This window comes from Tenrec ecaudatus, chromosome 6, assembly GCF_050624435.1.
Source record: "Tenrec ecaudatus isolate mTenEca1 chromosome 6, mTenEca1.hap1, whole genome shotgun sequence".
NCBI classification, from domain to species: domain Eukaryota; kingdom Metazoa; phylum Chordata; class Mammalia; order Afrosoricida; family Tenrecidae; genus Tenrec; species Tenrec ecaudatus.
In genome coordinates, this window is record NC_134535.1 from 43,654,076 (window position 1) to 43,676,541 (window position 22,466).

The 22,466-nt window shown below is 36.4% G+C and overlaps 1 protein-coding gene across 1 annotated transcript; it reads right to left on the reverse strand.

Annotated features, from left to right (window-relative positions):
• Window positions 1-1,090: 1,090 nt before the first annotated feature.
• On the reverse strand, window positions 1,091-22,209 carry ALX1 (ALX homeobox 1). Its single transcript, XM_075552741.1, has 4 exons — window positions 21,984-22,209; window positions 18,881-19,185; window positions 15,844-15,972; window positions 1,091-1,575 (listed from the first exon to the last, which is right to left on the reverse strand). The coding sequence occupies exons 1-4, from the start codon at window positions 22,207-22,209 to the stop codon at window positions 1,255-1,257; spliced, it is 981 nt and encodes a 326-aa protein (XP_075408856.1). The 3' UTR covers window positions 1,091-1,254.
• Between the last annotated feature and the right edge of the window lie 257 nt (window positions 22,210-22,466).

The window sequence follows — 22,466 nt, forward strand, 5'->3', positions numbered from 1 at the left end:
GAGTACAAAGAGCAGAGCCTACTTTGATTTGAGTCTTGGACGTCATCTTCATTTCAATTAATTTATTTTGCCTTTATGAATTTAAGAGTCTTTCAAGGGGGCTGACATTTCACTCATCTGAAAAAGTTTGGTATGTGACAGGGGAAGGGAGGAGAAGTAAATCAAAGGGCTTAGCAATTTTCCAGATGCAATGTATTTTTCTTCCCTTCTTTTCCACCAGAAATGTTAGCGAGCCTTCTGACATCGTAACTCCCTATGCACAACCACAGTAGCAGAAAATGCTGAAAGCCTAATATGTCAAAAAAAAAAAACGTCCATACATGTATGCATACACATACAGGCCCACGGAATAAAAGACGGTCAAATAAGTTACTCTTTTAACTGAATCCATTAGACATGTGTGTGCACAGTGCATAATCAACACAACTGTTGTCTGAAGATATGAGCAGGTTTTTTGTGGGGTTTTTTGCCTTACTTTCACAACAAGGTTTCTAAGTTCATGCTGACTTTGCTGCTGCTATTGTTGTTAAAGTGGTGGCATATTTTAAAACGTTTTTGTGACTATAATTTTAAATCATACTGGAATATTTTCAACTATCACCTTTAGCCACATGTTTTCAGGAAACTGTACCCCCAAATTTTATGTGAATGTTATTCATTTTAGAAAGGTGCTTTTTCTGTGTGGAAATGCAGTGAAATATCTAGAGATAAAACATCCTTGCCACTTAGAGATAAATTCTCAGTAAAAGGGATATGTCCACTGCATCTTCGGCCCCCAAAGAGAGCGACATGGCAGTTAACTCCCCCCAAATCCCCTTCTTCAATATTTAGCTGTCAGCTTGGTATCTAACATTTTCCCCAGGGCATTTCCTCCGTTGCCACATATTATTTTACAAGAGATTTCTTGCTATACTGAACTCACATAAATCAATCTATAACAGAGGAATTTATTTAACACATTTATTCTTTTAAGTTGCACGATCATATTTCATTGATTTGTACACTGGGGGAAAAATCTTACTACTAAAACAGAGTTTGTAGACACTTATGGATGGTAAATCTATCTAGTCTTTTCAGAAGTTTGTTGTTAAATTTTAATGTTAAATAATAACATCTATTTGCTTAAGCGGGTCTCATTGTATAACTTGACCTTCAGCAATTCCACACACAGCAGCTTAATGTTGTATTCTTTAAATATGAGAGATAAAAATGTTTTACCTTGCTATTAAACAAAAATAAAAAAGGCACTGCCTGTTACATGGCCCATGAAATATTGGCGGTGTGCTCCTTGGCTTTCATGCGAAGAACTGCAATACTGGAAGACCTCCTTTCAAATTCGGGCTTTGTTTCAAATGCATGTCCATTGGGAGCCCCAGTAAGAAGAGAGTCAGTGAAAAAATTGTTGAGGGGGACGTGGCTGAACTGGTTCTGGTGGTTTGAAAACCCTGTGTAACTGGAGTCTGTCCGAGGCGAGTGGGAATAAGGTGCCATACAGGAGGAAGTGTCACGTGGTAACATGCACGATGTAACCACAGAGCCGCCACTTGCATTTCCTGCCCACAAATTGTTCTGAATCTGGAATATATAAGGCAACAAACATTACATTTACACATTCTCACTTTTCTCTCTGACTTTGGCTAAATTGCATTTACGAAATTGTGTTAACTGGTCAATGCTTACTCCTATCGGGTGCTCGGTAATTATTCTAAGCACAGGAGACAATGACTGAAAACGGTTATCTGAAAGATCCTTCCATTTGGTTACAGTGTAACAAGCTGCAAAAAAACCACAAACCTGACCACATAAAATACCCCAAATCTGTCAATCTAATGGGCGTTCTTTTTACAGTCATGAGTTTTTTAAAAACGCAGAAAGGTTGTCATGTTTCATGATCAATTCATGTGCTTAAAAAGGGTGTTTAAAGTATAGTTTTAGGTTTAAAGACAACTTTCATCTTCTTAACAAGATGAACAAAATGAGACACAAAAATTCTAAAGTTGCTTGCTTTCTTGTGGCAGTTTTTGTTGGAAGTCATTGCTGACACTGGGCTGTTTTTGATCAAACACATTTGAGAAATTTTTTGCTTTCAGTAATTTTTTTCTGTCCCTTAAAACTGCCCAACAAACACATATATATTTTTACATGTTGCAATTAAATTTGATTTTATTCTTGAATATTGTTTTGTAAATAGGTATATGGCACGATAAAATTGAAAGAGGAAAGGTGACACGTAAATTTAAATTCTTAAGCATAGAACTAAGGAAATAATGACAGTATGCCAGGGAAAATACATAACTAGCAAAGAACAGCATATGAATATAATTAAAGCAATATTTAACACAAAAACATTGAAAACTGGGCTATAATTTTTAGTGAGGAACTTTATAAGAATATTTTAAAATTAAAAAAATTCAATGGAGTAAAACCAATAAACATGTATTTTTCTGATGCTATTACCATGCCAAAGAAACAATAAAGGGGAGGGTTATACTGTGAATTTTAAATATGAAGTATAGAAATGAGAAGAAAAATCAGCAATTATATACAGCAGTAAGGAGATCAGCAAAACTCATGACAACAGGAGCTGAAAAAAGAAGGAGGTTGCTATCTGGTACCGAGCCAGGCAGAGATGTGGAGGGAGCCTTAGAAGAAGAAATACATAGTTGGGTTTTTTTCTAAATTATTATAGATATGAACTAGAACCCAATAAAACGCATGTGTTTGCATCAGACTCTTCTTTTTTAAGGCAGGGTAATAAACAAAGAATGAAGAAAAATGATCTGTTTCTTAGCTAATTTTTTACATCGAGATTCTAAGCTACTGCAGATAAATGTAGGCACAGTCTTATAATATTTGAGCTTAAATTATTCTTCCATGGAAAATTAATTTTGATTAATAAAAGAAAATACTCTTTAAAAAGTTCTAGAATACACTGGTAAATTATTTACCTTGTTATTTGGGAAAGGCTCACTACACGAGTTTCAAAACCTAAAAGAAAGCCTCCACGCGAAATTTCTGCCTTTAGGTAGCCTACATGAATTACGAAGATGCTCATTTCCCTGTTGTTTTTAAACTGGTTCTTTATGTATTAGAAATAAATACATAAATAACTACTACTATATGATTTTGAGTCGTAGAAACAGCTTTAGGTCTGTTAAACATATGATTATATATAATAATTTGCATGTCTAATCCTTGATTGCTCTTTAGGTCTCTTCATGGGCTATGTTTTAGTTTGGGCTCACACTGCTATCTGCATTCCACAATAGTCTAGTATCAGCTAGTGAACGCCGAGTTCTACATCTCAAACCAACACAGGCGCTGTTCATGTCATTACCCTGTCAAGCTAGGTCTTCCAGATTGATCTTCGTGATTTTCCTCAGCCATTCAATCTCACATTGTGCTACACTGCAAAACCACAGTCACATGCCTGACAAAAGCTCTTTCAGGACATGAAAAGTGAACTTGCTCACATCTTTTAAAAAATAAATTAAAGGCAAAAAAATGGTAAGGAAAACTATTTGCATTTTGTTTTTGCTAAAGGATTTCTCCATTTTTAAGTAATGTTAAAATTCATAAATCATCCAATAGTCTGCATTCATATAAATATGTATTTTGTTAAATCCTTAGAAGATCTGCTTTCAAGTAATATATTTATGATAATATCAGTAAAGAATTTTCTTTTCTTTCTCCATAAAGAAAAACCATCAACTTTAATAAATATTAACTGGATAACACATAAACACACAGAGGAAGAAACAAATCTTAGAAGTATATGGAGGCAACAGAATTATAATGATAAACATGTACAAAGCATAAAGAAAATGAAGATACTTCAGGAATGTAAAGTAAGAAAAATTATCTCTAAAGCATATAAATCTACCTAAAATTGGAAAAAAAAATCCCTAGTTTCTAGGACATAGGACAAATATTTTGATCAAAACTTCTTATATGGACATGATTAACCATGTTAAATATATTACTTTTGATGAAAGAAAGTCTAACATATAGAAATATTAGTACAGCAAGTTAGGATAGCCGAATTATGCCTGACTTGAGAAGCCATTCAGGTCATTTGAAGAGTCTGTCTTGATAGAGATACACACTTCACACATTTGATATATCCTGTTTTGATGATGTTGAGGAGGAGGAGGATATATGTGTTTCTAGCCCCTTCTCCCACTTCTTCCTTTCTCTCCCTCTATTTTATTTTATTTTTAATATTCTGACACTTTTATTTGACTGTACAGATCTAGCTGGTTTCTGTATCAAAGAGCTAGGTGTAAATCATAAAAAATAAAGGAGAAATCCTCAGTGGATTGCAGTTTTAGATCCTCTGAAGCAGTTCCTCTGATGATGATCAAGCTCATGGTCATGATCCAGTTAACACCCAACCTATTGCCATAGAACCCATTCTGATCCACAGAGACCACTATAGGGTTTCTGAGGCTGGTTCACAGGAGCAGAGAGCCTCCTCTTTCTCCCATGGACCAACTGATGGCATTTATCCAAAAGCACCACTCGAGCTGCTCATGATAGGGGATTGTTATTGATTAATTACCATAATCGGGGATTACATTAATTTTTATTGATACATTTAATCATCTGAGATTAGTGATTTACTAATCTGATTTTGTAGAAGGCAAACTTTAGAGAGTTTTAAAGCTTTACCTGAGATTGCATAGCTCCAATATGCAAACAAGGTGGCCTTGATGCTGACTCAGAATGACCCTCTAGGACAGAGAAGAACTGCACCGTAGGGTTTCCCAAACTACAGTCCTTATGAAAGCAGATCGCTGTATCTTGCTTCCTTGAAGTAGCTGGTGGGTTTTAACCGTTAATCCTTTTATTCTGAGCCAGACATTGGACCAGCAAGGCTCCTTAATTCCAATGGTTTATGATTTGAACTCCAGCATCACTGTACCAAATATATTTCATCGAAATGCTGAAAATGTATAATGCCTTACTAACTATATTCATCTATGGGGTTTCTTTTCCTATGAAATGCTTATTATCCACCATAAGTGTATGTTCTTGATGACTGATTACTTTTCCTGATTACTTAATAGAGTATCTGTATTTAAAAAGCTCAAAGAACAATGGTAGTGATAACATAAAAATGCAATTATAAAAATCAACTAGATTTAGCAAGCCCTATTGAAGGTCCACTTCTTTACAAATAAGAAAGGCCCTTGTACACTTTCAATTATCTACCTAAGAGATGCTTATTACTTCCATTCATAAGAAGCACACTTGTTACCAAATACCATATTTCCTTTTCAAGAACTCCATTAATGTGAACTGTAATATTTCTGCACCTATCATTTTTATACCTGTCCTTAAAACTACACAGTAAATGTATCATCTTTCTTATATATAATCATTTTCAGTGACACTAGGCAATTATTAAACCAGGCTCAAGTCTCTCATCCCCACCTAAACAGCTTAAGTCCGGTTAATCATTCCATCACTAACCATGATTTTCAGATTCTGCAGGAATCTATTCATGCTTTTCTAAATATGATAGCATTATTAATAGCTTCTCCCTTATCTACATAGAATTTATAAGAAAATGTAATCTAGATGTTGTCTGATCACTTTAGAGAAACTGGTAGATACTCTCTTTGTTCTGAATCATTTCCTTTTGTTAAGAGGAGAAGGCAATATTTGCTTAAGTTGATTAAGTCTGTCTTTGACTAAGTCTGCTGTGTGGGTGATCTCAGTCCACTGCACCGTCATATCTTCACCAATTCTGTTCTTATTTAGGCACTGATTTTTAAACTGTATGCTTGGCATCTGCAACTTTTACATATTTATCAACAGGAGCAATACACTATTTCCTTCTCTGATTCACTAAAAGAAACTTTATACTTCCTGTTAAATTCTGGAAAGAAAGCAGGCATTTGTCCTCAAGAGAATAACTACTCTTCTTTTTGGATTATTGCACAGACCCGACCACGAATCACAAAACCAAGGGATACACCAGTTCGCAAGTGGTTTCTTAGGCTTCTAGCTAAATAGTGTCCAACAACCTCACAACCAGGAACAACACTATTATCTATTATTGCACTCGCATCCTTCTTTCATGTGCTTTTTGTTTTTGTCAGAAGGCATGCCTTTTCATTTTTCTTCTTTGTTGTGTTTAAAAGAAATGGAGAACCATGTTTTAATGTGCTTCACAACATTTTTTTAAAGTTCTGGGGGGGAAGGATGTTCAAAACATTGTCCAGGTAACTTAGCCAAGTGCCCCCCATTACTATGAATGGCAGTTGAGCCAACTTGCTACACTGTACTTTGAACATCTGCCCCTTTAATGCTTTCTCAATCAAATAAAAACTTTGGAATTCTGATACAAAGTTTTTTCTTTCTTTCTGATTCTCTCCAAATTAAAGCTAAATTGATTTAACATTAATTTTTGTTCTGAAAAATTAAAAACAATAGATACAGGGTCTAGTTAGGGGCTGTCTTGATGGTATCAGACCACAACATATTATTTGTGTTGAGGGCTGTTTGTTGTGGAAACAGAGTTGTCATGAATTAGTCATATAAGACAACCACAGACATAAAAATATAAATCTCACTTGTCTTAGCAACTCGATATAAATATATTCTTTCTAACTAAACCACAAAGAAAATTTTAATACAATAAACCTGATGGATATTTCTAGTGTACTTTCTGATGATTGTTGTGATTCTTGATACTTTTCAAGGAAACTAAAGAAATGTACGTTTGTTAGTCTTGGCGTCAATTGTGAAAGTAGTTCTGCATGTAAAAAAATCAAAGAGGTTCACGATAGTATATTTATGTTCTAATGTTCATGCAGTTCAGGAGACAGCAATCAGGATTTAATCTGAATTTAATGAAAAGACTAGACAACACGAAAATGAATATGTAGGCACCTTTCCTGAATGTTATAGGCAACAAGCCCAACTAAGTGAATTCTATTTGTTTGTTGAAATCAGTCTGTTGAATGCTATTCTTCTATAAACAGATTGCTTATAGTTCCCAGCGCCAACATCAAAATACCCTTCCACAAGTGAACACACATGTGCCATGTGCGCCCATATAGTAATCATGCACATACACACATATGCACCATTCACAGCACATGTCCACATACTTTCCTGTTGCTTGCTTTAAAGACCAGATCAGAGGTTCATAAGGAAGTATTTGTTACAATGTTACAGTGATAGTTTTTCTGTATCAAAATTGATGTATGCTTTGTAATTTCCTTTTTGATAAAATGCTAACATTCACTGACTATTTTGTGCATTTGCCAATACTTACCTGTGGCGCATTATCACTATGAATTTACCTGATGTTTTTAAAGGATCACTTTTAAATGTTGCAAACATCACTTTTTAGCACTCCAATGTTTTAAGGATATCTATCTTTTATTTCCCTACCTCCCCTTAAGATTTAGGGTGATAAGATATTAATAAATATCATATGCTAAATTACATATATTTTTCACTGCTAACAAAAGTTAAGGTCCCATTAACTTTCCACTTTACCAAATCAGTAGGTTACTGGAAAAATTCATAAAAGTATTTCTCTAAAGAGTGAATTTGCTATCAGTGAACACTAATACTTGTAGGAAAAAGGAGCTTAAATTAATGAAACAATAGAAAAATCTATGTGAGATTGAAATACGTATATATTAGTCCCTATTTATCAGATCTAATTCACACCAAAAATATTTTTTCAGATGTCACATAAATTAAGATTTATTAGCCAATTTACAAATCAAATGTTCCAAAGTATCTTTTTAAAATATAGTTTGGTAAAAGTGAGGTGATGGGAAATTTTTAATCATTAGGAAATGAATATAATTTATTGTTGACTACCAGTTTGAATCTCAATAAAGTTCTATTCTTGAACAATGTATGGGAATTTGGAATAAGAATGAGTACTTCTAATATGAAAGAATAAAATCACTACTAGATATGATAGTAGTATGAGACAGATAAGCTGAGACAAAACTGTTTTTTGGAAAAATAAAAATGTAAATTCTTGTTAGTTTAAAACATAGTCTCATAAAATGGATTATCACAACTGTTAATAGAATAATGGAAAAATGATCTTGTGTTCTTCAAATGAGATTTGAAAAAGCTGTAAGGCAATGATAGAAGAAACAGATATTTTTCCCTTTGCTGTTGCATTTATCAATTAGAATCATTACAAAGAATATTTATATATTTAAGTAAAACTTTTGAACTCTACTAATTTAAGGAGATAATGAAACAATAGCTTCCGGAATTTGATATTTCATTGATTGTTGCCAAGCAGCAATGATCATGTTGAGTATTTCCCACTATTCTCATATTCTATACATGCATTCCAGTACATGCATGGTGGCTATGTCTGTCGGCTTTATCGCTGCCTCCTCATTAATCTGAACGCCACAAATCCCTGATTAAATTAAAGTCACAACATTCAAAAGCATAGATTAAGAATATAAATTTTCTAGGGTATAAATTACTTGCAACCAAAATATGCTAATATTCTAATTTGCATTCAACAGTTCCACTTGTAAGCATGTATGAATTCTGGACTCACTCTAGTGATCCTGAGTAAAGCCAGCTTCATATTCATATTCTGTTTCGACTAAAGACATAGTAGAAATTTTACCTTTCTGATTGTAAAATCAATTATGAGTTCATGTAAAGTTTCACATATTTCACACTCCAGGATTTAGAATTTAAAATTGCAAAAATATCGAACTTAGCCATTATGATACTCAATGTATATAAATAGCATATTGTATACATATTTGTTCAGTATGCTTTATATCTATTTATATAAACTATATGTATATTTATGCATTTAAATTACATAAGAATCTTTAGCTATTTTAAGCACGTAAGTATATTTATCTGAGCAATAGTGGACTTCAGGACCAGGCAGTGCTTTGCTCTGTTGTGCATACGGTGTGTATGGGCCAGAATTAGCTCAATGACGCTAAACAACAACATCTCACTCCATATTCTTCATGCCTTTAAACATCGGTGCTTCGTAATCAGTGAGAACCTGGGCACCATCCTTTTGACTTGCTTAGCTAGCAATGGCGGTGGCATTTTTGTTGATCTACAAACCACGTGGGAAATTTCACTGTATAACTCTATAATGATTCCCTAGTGATGATCCATAGACATGATAGCATTCATGACACAACGTATCAAATATCGCTTATTATTAACATTTCACAGAGTCTTGCTTAGTCGTGTGCTTCAAATACGTGAGGAAAAAGTGGAAGTGAGATTAAAGTGGGACACTTTCTCACGCACAGGTAAAAACTGCTCCAGCTGCCATGAAACTGCTACATATGGTGGTTGAAAGAGACAAGAGCATCATACTCGGTTAGCTCAATAAAGATAGACTTTTAGGTTAATACATAAACTGGCAATTTAAAAATGGTATGATGAACAATATATTCAATAATCAGTGCATAACAGAAAAAAATTTAAATCATCTAAAAATCTCACATGATTTTAAGCTTGGAATATAATTTGCTAAACTGGTAATATTGTACAGTTTAAATCTGCAATTTCAACTACCTAGTTCTCACTATATTCAAATTCAAAAGGATACATGTTTATAAAGTCATCACCATAGCAAAAAAAACCTCCAAACAACAACAAAATAAAACTCTAGGTACTGTGTGTCCTATTATACATTGGATAAGCACAGTTTCAGGTCTGATTCTCACTTTACACTAGGCAAAACTTCATTCAAAACTTTGGTGTGAAAAACCTTCAACTTTTAAAAATGTTATTTCCTTCATGAGATTATTATTTCGGGGGGGATTGAAATATACTCAAAGTTTCCTAAAGTTGCCATATTTGGTCATTCTAATTTAGAGAGAAAAACCTGTTGAACTAAATTTGATTTTCCCGTTAGGTCTGATGGCCAAGATTAACTTTAAATAGTAAATTTACTCAGATTGGATTAGTTTAAATGCCATAACACAAGAGACTCCTCAAACCACTTAGCAATCACTCTACTGTATAACTGAATTTATAATGACGAATGGCTACAATGGAACTGTGACTATTTATTAAATAAGGAGCTCTCAGGGTGCTGTAGGTTGGGCAGGGGCTGATAGTCATTAAGAATGGCGGTTCAAGCCAACCCATTGCTCTGCTGGAGGAAAATGAGGCTATGTGCACCCATAAAGAAGGATAATCTCAGAAACCCTACCCAGGGATCATTCGTCATTGGAAACAATTGGATGGCAGTGAGTTTGGAATTTAATCGATACGCATTACGAGTCAATGGCCTAAGTACCTTTGTCATGTGTTATTTATGTTCTTAAAATTAATACATTTGCCATAGACCTGAAAGATATTAAGGGTCAAAGTCAGGATTTGAACCTACAACTCTGACTACAAAACTCATAGTCATTATATGAATCAGCAAAAAGAAAAAAAAACATTAGCACAGAGTTTTATCTGACTCATAGTGACCATACAGGGTTTTCCATGACTCAAACTCTTTGTACGAGCAGAAAGCCCCATCTTTCTCGAGCAGATCACAGCCACACACGTAACCACCGCATGACCGCGGCTTCTCCCCAAATCCCAGGGTTCAAGTCCACTGACTGCAAACCAAGGACTTTGCCATTTAAAACTCAATTTTATCTTCATCTTAACCAAACATTCCCCATCATCACCATCTATTCCAATAGTCTAACACCAACACCTCCATTTTATAAATGGAGAAGCTGAGGATCCAAGAAGCTAAGGGATTTAACCAAAGTTACTCAGCTAGCAAACGGTTCTGTTAAGGTTTTGGGTTAATATAAACCAAACCAAAACACATCATTCCAACTGAGTGACCCTATAAGATAAAAGAGAATGGCCTTCAGGATTTCAAAAGCTGTGATTTTTAAGAAGCGAACGTCTTCTTCTCAGAACAGCTGTGGCTTGGAGCCACTGAACGAAATTCCGTTCCTTGCACAGAGGTTAGCCCCTGTGCCTCGGGCTCCCTGGAGCCAAATCTAGTAGCTGCAATACACTCTTTCTTATAAGACTGTAGGCTGTTTGCAATCACCAAAAAGATGTTGACATCACTAGATAAAATATTTTATTCACCAAAATAACTGTTTTTAAAATGCTTGGGTTTCCCTACATTGGAAACACATTGTAATGCCGATAGCTCCTTGCTTGCTGATTAGGTTTTGAGGAGAACATCATGGACGCACCTGCAGTTCGGTGGGTCTAGTCTGCACCAAGAAACACTGGCAGAGTTTATCACAGGGTCAGGGCCAGCTGGACAGCAGTTGCTATAATAATGTCAATAATCACAATCATGTTTAGAACCACCGAGCAGGGACTTTTATCTGGTTGGATTCTTCCTGTAGCCTCATAGCTTAAGACAGTTTTTGACAAATACTGGTTGGGTAAAATGCAAATAACTCTGGAATAAAAAAAAAAAAAGCTGAAAGGGATCTTTCTACTCTGGTCCTTTTAAAAATAGAGGGAATTAAGATCCTAAGAGGAAACATAAATTGCATAAGGCCACAGAGTTGTCTACGAGCAGAGATTCAGAAATCAGTTGTTTCCGTGAGGATGGGTGAATCTTCGTTTTGCAATGGATTCCTGAATAAATACCGATGTGCAGCAGTTTCTTTAGTCACATCTATTTAGTTACGTAATTTGCTTAAAACGGTGAAAATACAAAGATGAGCAGGAACTAGATCATCTTTTGAAAACATTTCACACGTGAATGGGGAGGCAGAAACGTTCTGCAACCCATTTACATGTAAGCCAGAAAGTGTCCCACTGATTGGCGGATTCAGGGGAGAGCTCCTGGAGGAAATAAGGCTTAGGAGAAGGGATGGGGATTCAAGATAGAAACAATTTAGCACAAGTAGTGAAATTGTTTTTATAAATTACACATTGTTTCATTTAGCTACAGTGTTGCCAAATGACAACGGATACTGTGAGCAAAACATAAGACTTTAACAAGAAGATGCCATGTTTCAAGGTTTTGAAATATACTTTCTTAAAACAGATAACTATTGACATAATAAATCTTCACGAGGTCCATGCATAATACCAGAACACACCTCATTTCCTTGTTTGTGTGTGTATCGATTATGAGCCGGTTTAAGTATAGGCTTTTTAAATGCTCTATTATCTTTTAAAGGACTTTTTAAATTCTTCTAAATGGAAAGCAAGGAAATATTTTTACTTTACAAAGTGATGTAACGTCTATGTCATTGCTCAGTAATCGAATTGGTAAAAATGGTACATAAAGAGCTCTAGACGTCTAAACTCAGAAAATCTAGCTCCACTTAAACAATTGAATAGTTATAAGCAGGAAACACATTGTCTAGCTTGAAATAATCTCTCAAGTGTTAGCTATAATTTCTGTTATAACAATAGTTACTATAGCGTAATGAAGACCAGTTATAGCAATGATTTTAAATGCACTTTAAAAAATTACTACTCATGCATAAACAGGTAATATTTATATATATGCTCATTCCAGGTAAGGTTATTATCCACATTGAGCAGGCTTGATGGGGATAATTTTCAAAATCATCTCTACTTTTTATGTACATCCATGTGTGCTTTTTGCTTTCCTGACAAATTGCTCATGCTTTATTTCTGTCCAGCCTCCAACATTTTCTAAATTCCAAACAGTTCATAGTTTGTTTGTTTGTTTTCCTATAATTTTAGTAACACTAACTAAATTCAATGTCCTATCGTGCAGAGCTGTTGAGATCTATTTCAGTTCCTATTTTCCCTTACTTTTTCCCCGCACTTTCCCTATTTTCCCTTATCTTTTGCCAAGACCCGTGCTAACATAAATTTTCTTTAGGCTGAAACTTGATGACACAATCTAGGTGTGATATTTTCCTCAAACAAACAGAAAAAAATTCAAGCCAATCATAATTTTTAACAGTTAAATATGGAATTTTCCCCTAGATTTATCCAAAATTTTTAGTAGGAAGAGACCCTTGATTTCAGAATTTTTAACATCTAATTATTAAAATACTGGTTGAGAAAGGTGATGGATTTTAGAGTATTGTTTTTAGTGTTTGTTAATACAATGCACTGTCAAAACCACCTTCAACCTGTTTTCCATGCTGTCCTCCTTAAATTATGAGGTGGTATGACCAATGCACAAATGATGGGGATGTCCCAGGGAGACATAGTACAAAATTCCCACGGTGAGAAGACATGCTATGCATTTCCCTTCTTGCCTGAACAATTAAGAGTCTCATCCCGCTAATCAATATTATTTAAAGCTCCGGAACTTACTAATACAATGGCAAAACAACCCCAGGGGAAGAAGACAGAGATGCGGCCACAGTCATTAAGGCACACTGACTCTACGCAGGGTCTCGTGGGCACTGCGTAAACGCTTTCTGTTGGAGTGGGTAAGAACGGGGAGTCAGACCTAAGGTGGACAGTAGCAAGGAACAGAGAAGTGGAAAACAGAAACGTGGCTTAAAAGAAAGTAATAAAAGATTAAAAGAAAATGATGGGGGGGGAGATGTATTAAATTATTTTAGGAATATTTATGGTAATATTGTTTAAAACAACTATAAAAGAGCTCTTAGTTCATAATTGTATTATTCCTAGTCATAATGGTCAACTTGTTTAAATTAGGTAAATCATAGGCAAATTTCCTTGTATTTCTCTACTGTTACTTTACTGGTTGTTGACCGAGTTTCCAGTTTCCTTGACTATCCACAAGCTCCAATAGTGAGACTAAAGTAATGTTTATTGGTAAAAAATTATAATTTAAAAATATTCAGTAGGAGAGACTGAGGGTAAGGATCCCGTATGTGGGTGTCAGATAGTCCAAGATGAAATCTGAGCTTTACCACTAGTGGAATCAAATAAATATCTCACCTCTCCATGCCTCAATGTCCTCATTTGAGAAATGGGGATAAATACTAACACACATGCCACACAGTAGCTGTGAAGCTTAAATGAATTCATACGTGTCAGCTGCTCAGATGAAGGAAGCTTGGAGAACAGTTGGAAGCTCAGAAGAAGGTCGGAAGTAGGGAGAACAGTGTGGCAGGTGTCCTAGGTGCGTGCCCTGCCCCTCCCCCCACCCCCGCACTAGACAGATATAGAGATCCCTGCCCTCTTGGAGCTGACAGCCAGTCAAGGTAAGATGCCCAGAGCATTTTGTTTAGAAGTGAAACAGAACAATCACAAACATCTAGTCAGTTAAGTTCATTAACCTCATGACAAGAAATGAGACTTTTATAGCAGATATAAGGATTCATTCAAGAAGCACCGAAAATTTTGGTTTTCCAGTAAACATCCATGGAAAGGCCCAGCAGCAGCAACCTTTTATAAACTTGTGTGATCTTGGCTTGATTCTTTAACTCAACTGGGCCTAGTTACCTCACTTTTTAAATGAAAGAACTGGACAAAGTGATCGGTATGACTCTGTTAATCGATCATATATATCATTGTTATGTATTGTTACACGTAATGAATTTTGTGGATTTATCCGAAAAAGTGAAATTACCAAGACAGATCTCAAGGATCACAAAAGGCAAAAGAATATTCAGGTTAGCATAAAATCACAAGACGGAGTTCATATTCTAGAACAGTCCTTTACAGTCGCAGAAATGAACACTCCCAGGGGCTGGAGCTACAGTGAGTACACGAATCTGTGACGTAGGCGCCATCACGCACAGAGCTGTGCCTCTCCCGCAAATGTTTCATTTACGTTTTTCAAGTGGTCCTATTAGAATGCATGGCACTATAAGCAATGTACTCTATGCTCACTGTCACCATGTCCATTCTGGCTCACTAGGCAATAAGAAAAGAAATAATAGATGGTCTAGTTGGTAGTTCAAGTTCACCCAGAGGCACTTTGGAAGCCTGACCTTGCCTGAAACACCACGGCGGAGCACAGTTCTCTTCTCATAGGTACGGATTTGCCAAGAGTCAGCACCGACTCAACGGCAAGTGGCATTTCTATTCACCCCTCTTTTATAAATGTTCCTTTAACAAGCAACAAATGCGGTTTATTGTTATTATAGATTATGGGAAAACATACTCAATTATTTAAAAAATAATTCATTTTATTTGCATACATCACAATACAGAAGAGAAAAATCCTTGAAAAGAACACTCAAAAAATGAGAAATGTGTTGAGAGCTTTGATTACTTAAAAGAAGCATTTCTTAAAAATAATTTAAAATATATGGTTATCTGTTTGTTTTCAGAAATAAATTTAAATGTGTGCTGTGAACCTGAATGATATTTAAAATGAAACATTTCAAATCTAAAAGGACAAAAGTTATTTTTATGCCTAATAAAGTTTCATAAGCCATTTTGACCCAAAATTATGGCTGTGGTTCTTAAAACAATAGGCAAGGAAAGGGGAGGCTTTAAAAAGTATGTCTGAAAATTCCACTATCTTTTTCTTTTTTAATCATTTTATTGGGAGCTCTTATAGATATCATAAAATTCTATAGTTCAATCACCCCAAGCAGTTTTTCTTAAACTTTCTGAAATCCTTTCATATACTGTGCCAAACAAAGCTTCATCTTTAAAAGCTATCAAAGGCGGGGAGCACAAATACAGCGTATTTAAGAGAAACACTACTTAAGCATACTCTTTTATAACATGAATTAAAGGGAAGATACACTGAAACATTTTTTAAGTATATGGGTATGAAAGAAAATAATAAAGTAATTTAGTATAATTAAAACCTAATCAATCTGAACAAAGTTCTGTAGTGCTTACATTTTTCATTCTGACTTGTAATATTAGAAAAAGTAAAGCCTATGCTAACCCATTGAAGGTATACAAACCCCATCTGCTTCTCTTATCAGTACCATTGGGACTGTACCATACCTGTGGGTAGCTGTCCGTCCTTGGCAAAACTGATATATCATAGGTGGCAGCGAAATGGCTCTTTGCTTGTTGAATTTGGCCATACCGTTCTCTTTTCCGCCACTTGGCCCTCCGATTTTGAAACCAAACCTTAATTTAAAAAATTTTTAAAAAGTAAATTTTTAAGTAATGGATTGATGTGAAGGCAAATGCAAAGCTGAGAAAGTTCAAATCAGAAAGGTAAACCAGGTCAACTACAATAAAGGGAATTTATGCCCAGAAAGGCATTACGATTTTTACTTCTTTTCATATCCTGATTGGAGAAATTATGTGCCCACGAGGATACATAACTTAATGGAAATAGAAAGGAGACATTCTGGATATTTATTCAACATGGCAGCACTTGACATTTTTCATTTAATGAAAAGGAAAATCAATCTGATTATATGATGTTAAAGACTCTTTATCTCCAAAAAAAAAATCTTATCGATAGCCCTCCTCCATGAGAATGCTGAGAGTTTGGACACATTTAGAATGTGAAGTTTGAACTAAGCGATAAAATCAAATTAACATCTGCGTCAGATAAAAGGGAATCTTTGCACAAACTTTTTGAGCCCTCGATATCATGCTTGGGCATGAACGTCTTATGCGCGTTTTCATCTTTAACACACATAACAAGCAGAAGAACCTGCCAGGCTGTTCCAATACTTAGATCATCTTCTAAGATATTGATCATAAAGGTTATACAAGAAACATGGGAGGAGGAGGAAAACAATGATAGGAATAGAACAAACTACAATGACAGGTGAAATGGAACCGTCTGACGTGGAATCATTCAAAATTGCTTGTTATGCAACTTACATGACTTATTACACTTATTTTCCTTTATGAAAGAGTGCCCAGATGTCTTCACAATCATTTTTGTAATTTAAAACTTTTACAGCTAATATAAATGTGGGACCAATATAGCTAAATATCAAGAAAACCCGTGTGTCAGTGTGGCCTCAATTGTGTAATTACGTTGTCTCTTAAATTCTTTCTAATGGCATACCAGAAATGTCATCATGACACAGTCTTTTTCTGAGTATTAAACATTCCCGAATTCACACTTAAGATGCTCCAAATTTCCTTTCAATATTTTGTAATGTGTTAAGTGATGATAAATAGTATCATATTCACTCTACATAATTGAATACGTTTTCTGAGTAGACATTGTGTAAAAGCAAGTTGGAGGAATCTTCTTCATGGAATTATGTCTAGAATACAACATGTTAGGAAAGAAGCAGGAAGTCAAGCACACGATGCAAGGTGTGAAGTCTTTCCTTAAAACTTCTTGGAAATGCTCACTCTTTTCCATGTCCAATTCTAATCTCCTATCTCTCTCTCCATCTTCACAGTAGGGCCACCTGCCAATACTCAGAGCTTGTCCGTCCCCTGAGCACAAACTGCACATTTAAGATGGCACGTTGAAGAATTTGCAGACATCAAAACAAGGCTCCGTTTCTTAGTGCTCTGCTAAATGTGCATCGCCCATATTCCTACGACTCAGGGCAACACCACAAAATTTGTAGTGGGCACATGAACGGAATTTAGTAAGAGGTGTTTTTCGTTGGCAGAAAAGCCATGACAATCCCCTCAAAAGAGGTGCCAATTATCTTACTTATGTAAAAAGCAGGAGAGAGAACAACCCAAGTAAATTAGTTTCAGGCTGGCTCGCTGCGCATGTCCTAAACAAAAATTAATCAGGACTTGATGAAATGTTATGGGGGAATACAAGCAATGTGCCTAACTGATCACTTGGTGCGTAAACATATTTTTCTATGGTTATAAGTATAACTAATGTAAATCTATGGACACAAGACCAAAAACACACATGAAGGACTCCTGTTAATATGTGACAATTCTTAAAATCTTTGTGAGCATCAACGTTCTATATATTTACTTCCTGAACTAAGATAAAGTAACCATTCGCCTCCACAAACTGAAGCAGAAATCTGCTGCTTGTTATCCCTGCACTGCCAGATGCCGTTAATGATGTAAGGGCCTTGTGGTGGCTTCATCTTAAGAAGGAAGACGCGGAACAAAATTTTCACTACTTTTTTCATTTCGCCATTGAAGTGGTTTATGGGAATTGCAAAAGTCAATATTAAAAATCGAAAAACCACAAAGAAAAAGCCCATTCTCTTGAGTTACTGTTGCATTTTAAATTCTTATTACTCAGAACTTATAAAACATAGCTAAGGAGTAACAAGTCTAGTAAAAAATAAAATACACTTAAAAGGTACACTTTTACCCCTTCCTCTTTTTCTCTTTCAAATCACTAAAGACTTTTAAAAACTAAGTCTTTGGTTTTGATTATTTGAGTACATTTTATTTAAAACATTGGATTATTTATAGCAAAATTAGTTTGGGATTATCATTCCTATTGCTTCTGCAGAACCCCTATAGTGAAACTGGATTTCAAAATTATAATGAATTAGCACATATTGGAAACTAACTACTATGACTGGCAAACTTTATACAAGTTTTCTCTTATTATTCCACATGCATGAATAGCAAAAATTAGATTATGGTAGGTCTAACAATTAGGGGTTTGAGAGATTGTTTCATTTTTTCCCTTTGTTTTATTATAACCCTAAACCAATTAAAATTATAAATTTATAGCCTATTATGTGATAAATTTCAGATACATAGTATATAACTTAAAGGAACCTAATGTTTGATAAAAACAAAACAATACATATCAATTACTAAATGGATAACTATGATTCAGACTTTCACTCGAAAAACTAATTTTTAAAAATCAGGGACATGTTATCATATCCTGCTCTACTTAACTAATTATCAATCTGTATACCTTTGGAATTACTTACACGTCCTTTTGTTTTACACTTCTGTGTGAGTAGTCAAATCCTTTGCAAGCATAAAGAAATTTTATTGTAACTGTATGCATACATTATACTGTTATAATCCTTAACCCTAGAATCAGCTTCCTCCTGTATGACAATTGGAATTATTTCATCATTCCCTCCCCAGGACCTCCACTTATCTCCCTTACCTGGACTCTGGCCTCAGTGAGCTCTGTCCTTAGCGCAAGCTGTTCTCTGACATACACATCTGGGTAATGGGTTTTCTGAAAAACCTTCTCCAGTTCCTCCAGCTGCAAGCTGGTAAAGGTGGTTCGATGTCTCCGTTTCTTACTGCTGGATACATTGCTGTCGCATTTATCTCCGAGCTCATCTAGTTCTCCCTTGTCCGGTATCCCTTTCCCAGGAGACAGTCGGAGACTGTTACAGTTATCCATGGCTCTATTCAGTTCCGTGTGAAGAGGCTGTCCTTCAACTTTAGTGATCCCATAGTTAACTGTACCCAGATGGGGAAAAGAACAGCTCTCAGCATTGTGAAACATCTCCGTGAAGAAATCAAGTTGTAGTACGTTAGATCACCAGGACATCAGTCTGTTAATGATTGACTGTGCCAGTATTAATTCATTCTCACATTAAGTACAATTATTATCTCACTGGAGGACAAGTTTAAAAACCATGACAAATGTTTACATGGCACTCACATCATTTGCTAAAATTCACCATCTTATTTTCCAAGGTTAATGTGATGTTAATGCACATAATTCATAATAAAATAATGGAGTCAAATTGAAAGGTGCTCTAGCCTTAGTAAAAAAGAAAAAAAAGGGGAAGGAAGCATGTGACCAAAACTTAATGGCATTTATTCACAGAAGACAAAAATAACCCGGAAAGAACTTCAATTTCAAATAATATCTGTAAAACGAATTCTCAAATCTGAAAAGTAACCTGCCCCTCCGTGAAGATTAGTGATGTGGTACATTTCTACCATGTTTTAAATATTACCTTTGTATATTTGGGTCCACATTATAAAATTAATTTCAAAAGTGACCCAATCTAAATATTTAAGTGAATTAAATAGTCAGTTTCTAGAAGTGCTTGCTGTAGAAAGACTAAGGTTTAAGTAGATTTTTTTAGCTGAGAAATCCATCTTGGATAGCTTCCTAAATGTGTCAGATTTCTGCCTAACTCTTGGAACATGTTTTAAGGACAGAAAGCTTTATTTGTCCTTCAAGTGAAACACAGATATTCAAACATGTATTGAGACATAATGGGTGGCATCTGGCATTCGGTCCAGTGTGTTTTAATTTCAGCGATTCTCTTCATATTTGATGGCATGCTCACGGTATGAGAGAAAACAAAAATCCATCCTGTAAATTCTCTCCTCCAACACACACAGAGAAATAAAATGAATGCATAAAATTAGTTTGGAAGCATTTTTTCAAAAAAATAAAAACACAGTCAAACCAGACAGGATGAGGGTTTCCAATGAACTGTCATGGGTTTTTTTTTCTCGTTATTTTTGTTTTTAATCTATCCTCAATAGTGTATTTTTCACAACTGTGTTAATTATTATGAAACTGTATTCAAGTTTAATACCAATATAACTTAAATTCCTAAAATTTCTTACATAAAAACGTGAAAGCCAATAGTTTTCAAGCAGAGAAAAATGTTCTGTAAAACTAAACATAAAAAAGAGGCATGACTGATTAAAATACGTTTTTGTCTCCGTGGGCAGAGTTAAAGGAGGAACTGCGGCAATTAGCCCTAGAAGGGGGAGGGGAGGAAGCGGTGAGTCTAAGTGCATCTCAGTTGAAAGACGGGATCTTAAATTAAGCAGTGGCCTGCCCATGCTCCCTTTCCTTCATAAGTCCGATTAAAACTCATCCTACTAGTGAAATATTGGTTTAAAGATTGAGAAAAAATGTTTTAAATCGTCCTGAATCAACTATTTGTTCTTCTTACATTAGATTTCCGACAATTTAAAACACGGTGTTTGAGTTCAAACCGGCAATCATCACAGACATTATAGTGCCATTTTTTAAAAGCCCTGACAGATGAGTTAACTTTAGGCGTATATATAAAAGTTTAAAGTCTCCAATATAGTCAGCAAACTAAAAATTCAGCGTGTTGAATAAAACAGTACAATTGCTCGTCATTCCAAATAAATTGTTGAAATGATTTCGCAGATTGCTTTTTGTATGCCTGCGCCTTTTACATTTACCCTTGAAAGTGGAAATGTATTTGCAACATAAATAAAACACAAAGGATCGTTTTAAATTTTGCCATTTTGTGTACAAAAATGTTTAGCAAATGAACCATAAGCCAGTACCCTGGCAGACTGGGAACCTTTATTAAAATAGGGCGCAGGGCGCTGGTTGTAAATATCTCACACTTAATTCGTTTGTTATTTTAAAGTAACTGGCTCTTTCCAGATTAACTGTGGAATATATACAATGATAAGAAAAAGTCCTCTTGGAATTGTAAACTTGCTTTAGCTGTCCCGATCTGAAATAATAGGTTTGTATTGAGTTACAAGATAGAAAAGATAGATGGTTTGTTTTGATAACATTTTGGCTTTGAGATACTTGGGCATTCAAAGTTGAAGATTTCGCCCAGAAGCGTTCTGAACTACAGTGACTTTTAAAGTGGAGTCAGAAAAATAGCCAGTGCTGAACCCGCCAGTGGAGGGGGCGGGGAGGGGAATTTTTTTTTTTGCCTTGAGCATTTTAAAGAGATTTGGCACTTAACAAAAATGTACATGGAGGTGTGCTGCAAACTCAGAGGAGCAACAACAACAACAACAAAACCCAAATCCCAAACTAATCTAGCAGCCCTCCAATTTAAGAAAGAAAAGGATCACTTGGGACAATTAAAAAACAAAATCAAGGAGCAAAAACAGAAACATATTCCACCCAAGACGCTCTAAATCTCCTGGCTCTGACCACGCCGCCGTCCTCTAAGGAGCGGGATGCATTTCAGCTCCGCCGGCGCTCACGGCGAGGCTCGCAGAGGGAGCGCGCGGTCCTGACTCAATTACGCTCGGGTTCGAACCCGATCGATGGACGCCACTGTCCGGGCATGGAGGGGCGCTGGGTCTCAGATACCCGGAGACCGCTAGAAGGCTGGGAACTAGTACTTTCACAGGGAATCGTGCGGAGACCACCAGGCGCCTAGGCGCCCGGGTCCCTGCGCGCAGCGGCCAAAATCTGGCTTCCGAAAGCGCACGGGGTCCCCCCTCCGTCTTCACCCCTTCCCCTGCGAGCGCGCGGGAAGGTGGCGGGGCTGCCGACTCACCGCCGCCGTCCTGACAGGGCGACGTCCTCTCCAGGCGCACGTGATGCTCGGCGCGGGGCAGCGGCCCGAAGGCCTGCACGCATTTGCCGGCCGAGGCTTTGCTGTAAAAGGACTCATTGTCCAGCGTCTCCATAACGTGCTCCAACGCGCCTCCTGCGCCCATGTAAAAGTCGCCGGTCTTGCTCGGCGCGCTCTTGAGGGCAAACTTCTCGCTCAGGAACTCCATAGTCCGGGCGGGGAGGGAGCGCAGCAGCGCCGGCGGCGGCGCGGCTCGGAGCCCTGGAGGAGGTCCCGGCTGCGAAGCGGGCACCCGAAGTTGCTTTTATATCTTGAAACGCAGTTGGGCTCCTCGGGAAACCTCCCAGTTCTAATGAATATGAAAATAGGCGGGCGGCTAACTCCACCCCGGGGCCCCCTCCGCCCCCACCCCACCCCCAGCCTCCCCACGTACACGGGCAGGGCGCATCCAGGCCTAGGTTAGAC

Bases quoted from the DNA above. Each gene is read 5' to 3' on its own strand.
- ALX1 (XM_075552741.1), bottom strand. From the start codon at position 22,209: ATGGAGTTCCTGAGCGAGAAGTTTGCCCTCAAGAGCGCGCCGAGCAAG. The intron at 19,186-21,983 runs GTGAGTCGGCAG...ATCTGGGTACAG, and splicing joins GCCCTGTCAGGACGGCGGCG to TTAACTATGGGATCACTAAA. The intron at 15,973-18,880 runs GTAAGGGAGATA...TTTTAAATTAAG, and splicing joins TCACTGAGGCCAGAGTCCAG to GTTTGGTTTCAAAATCGGAG.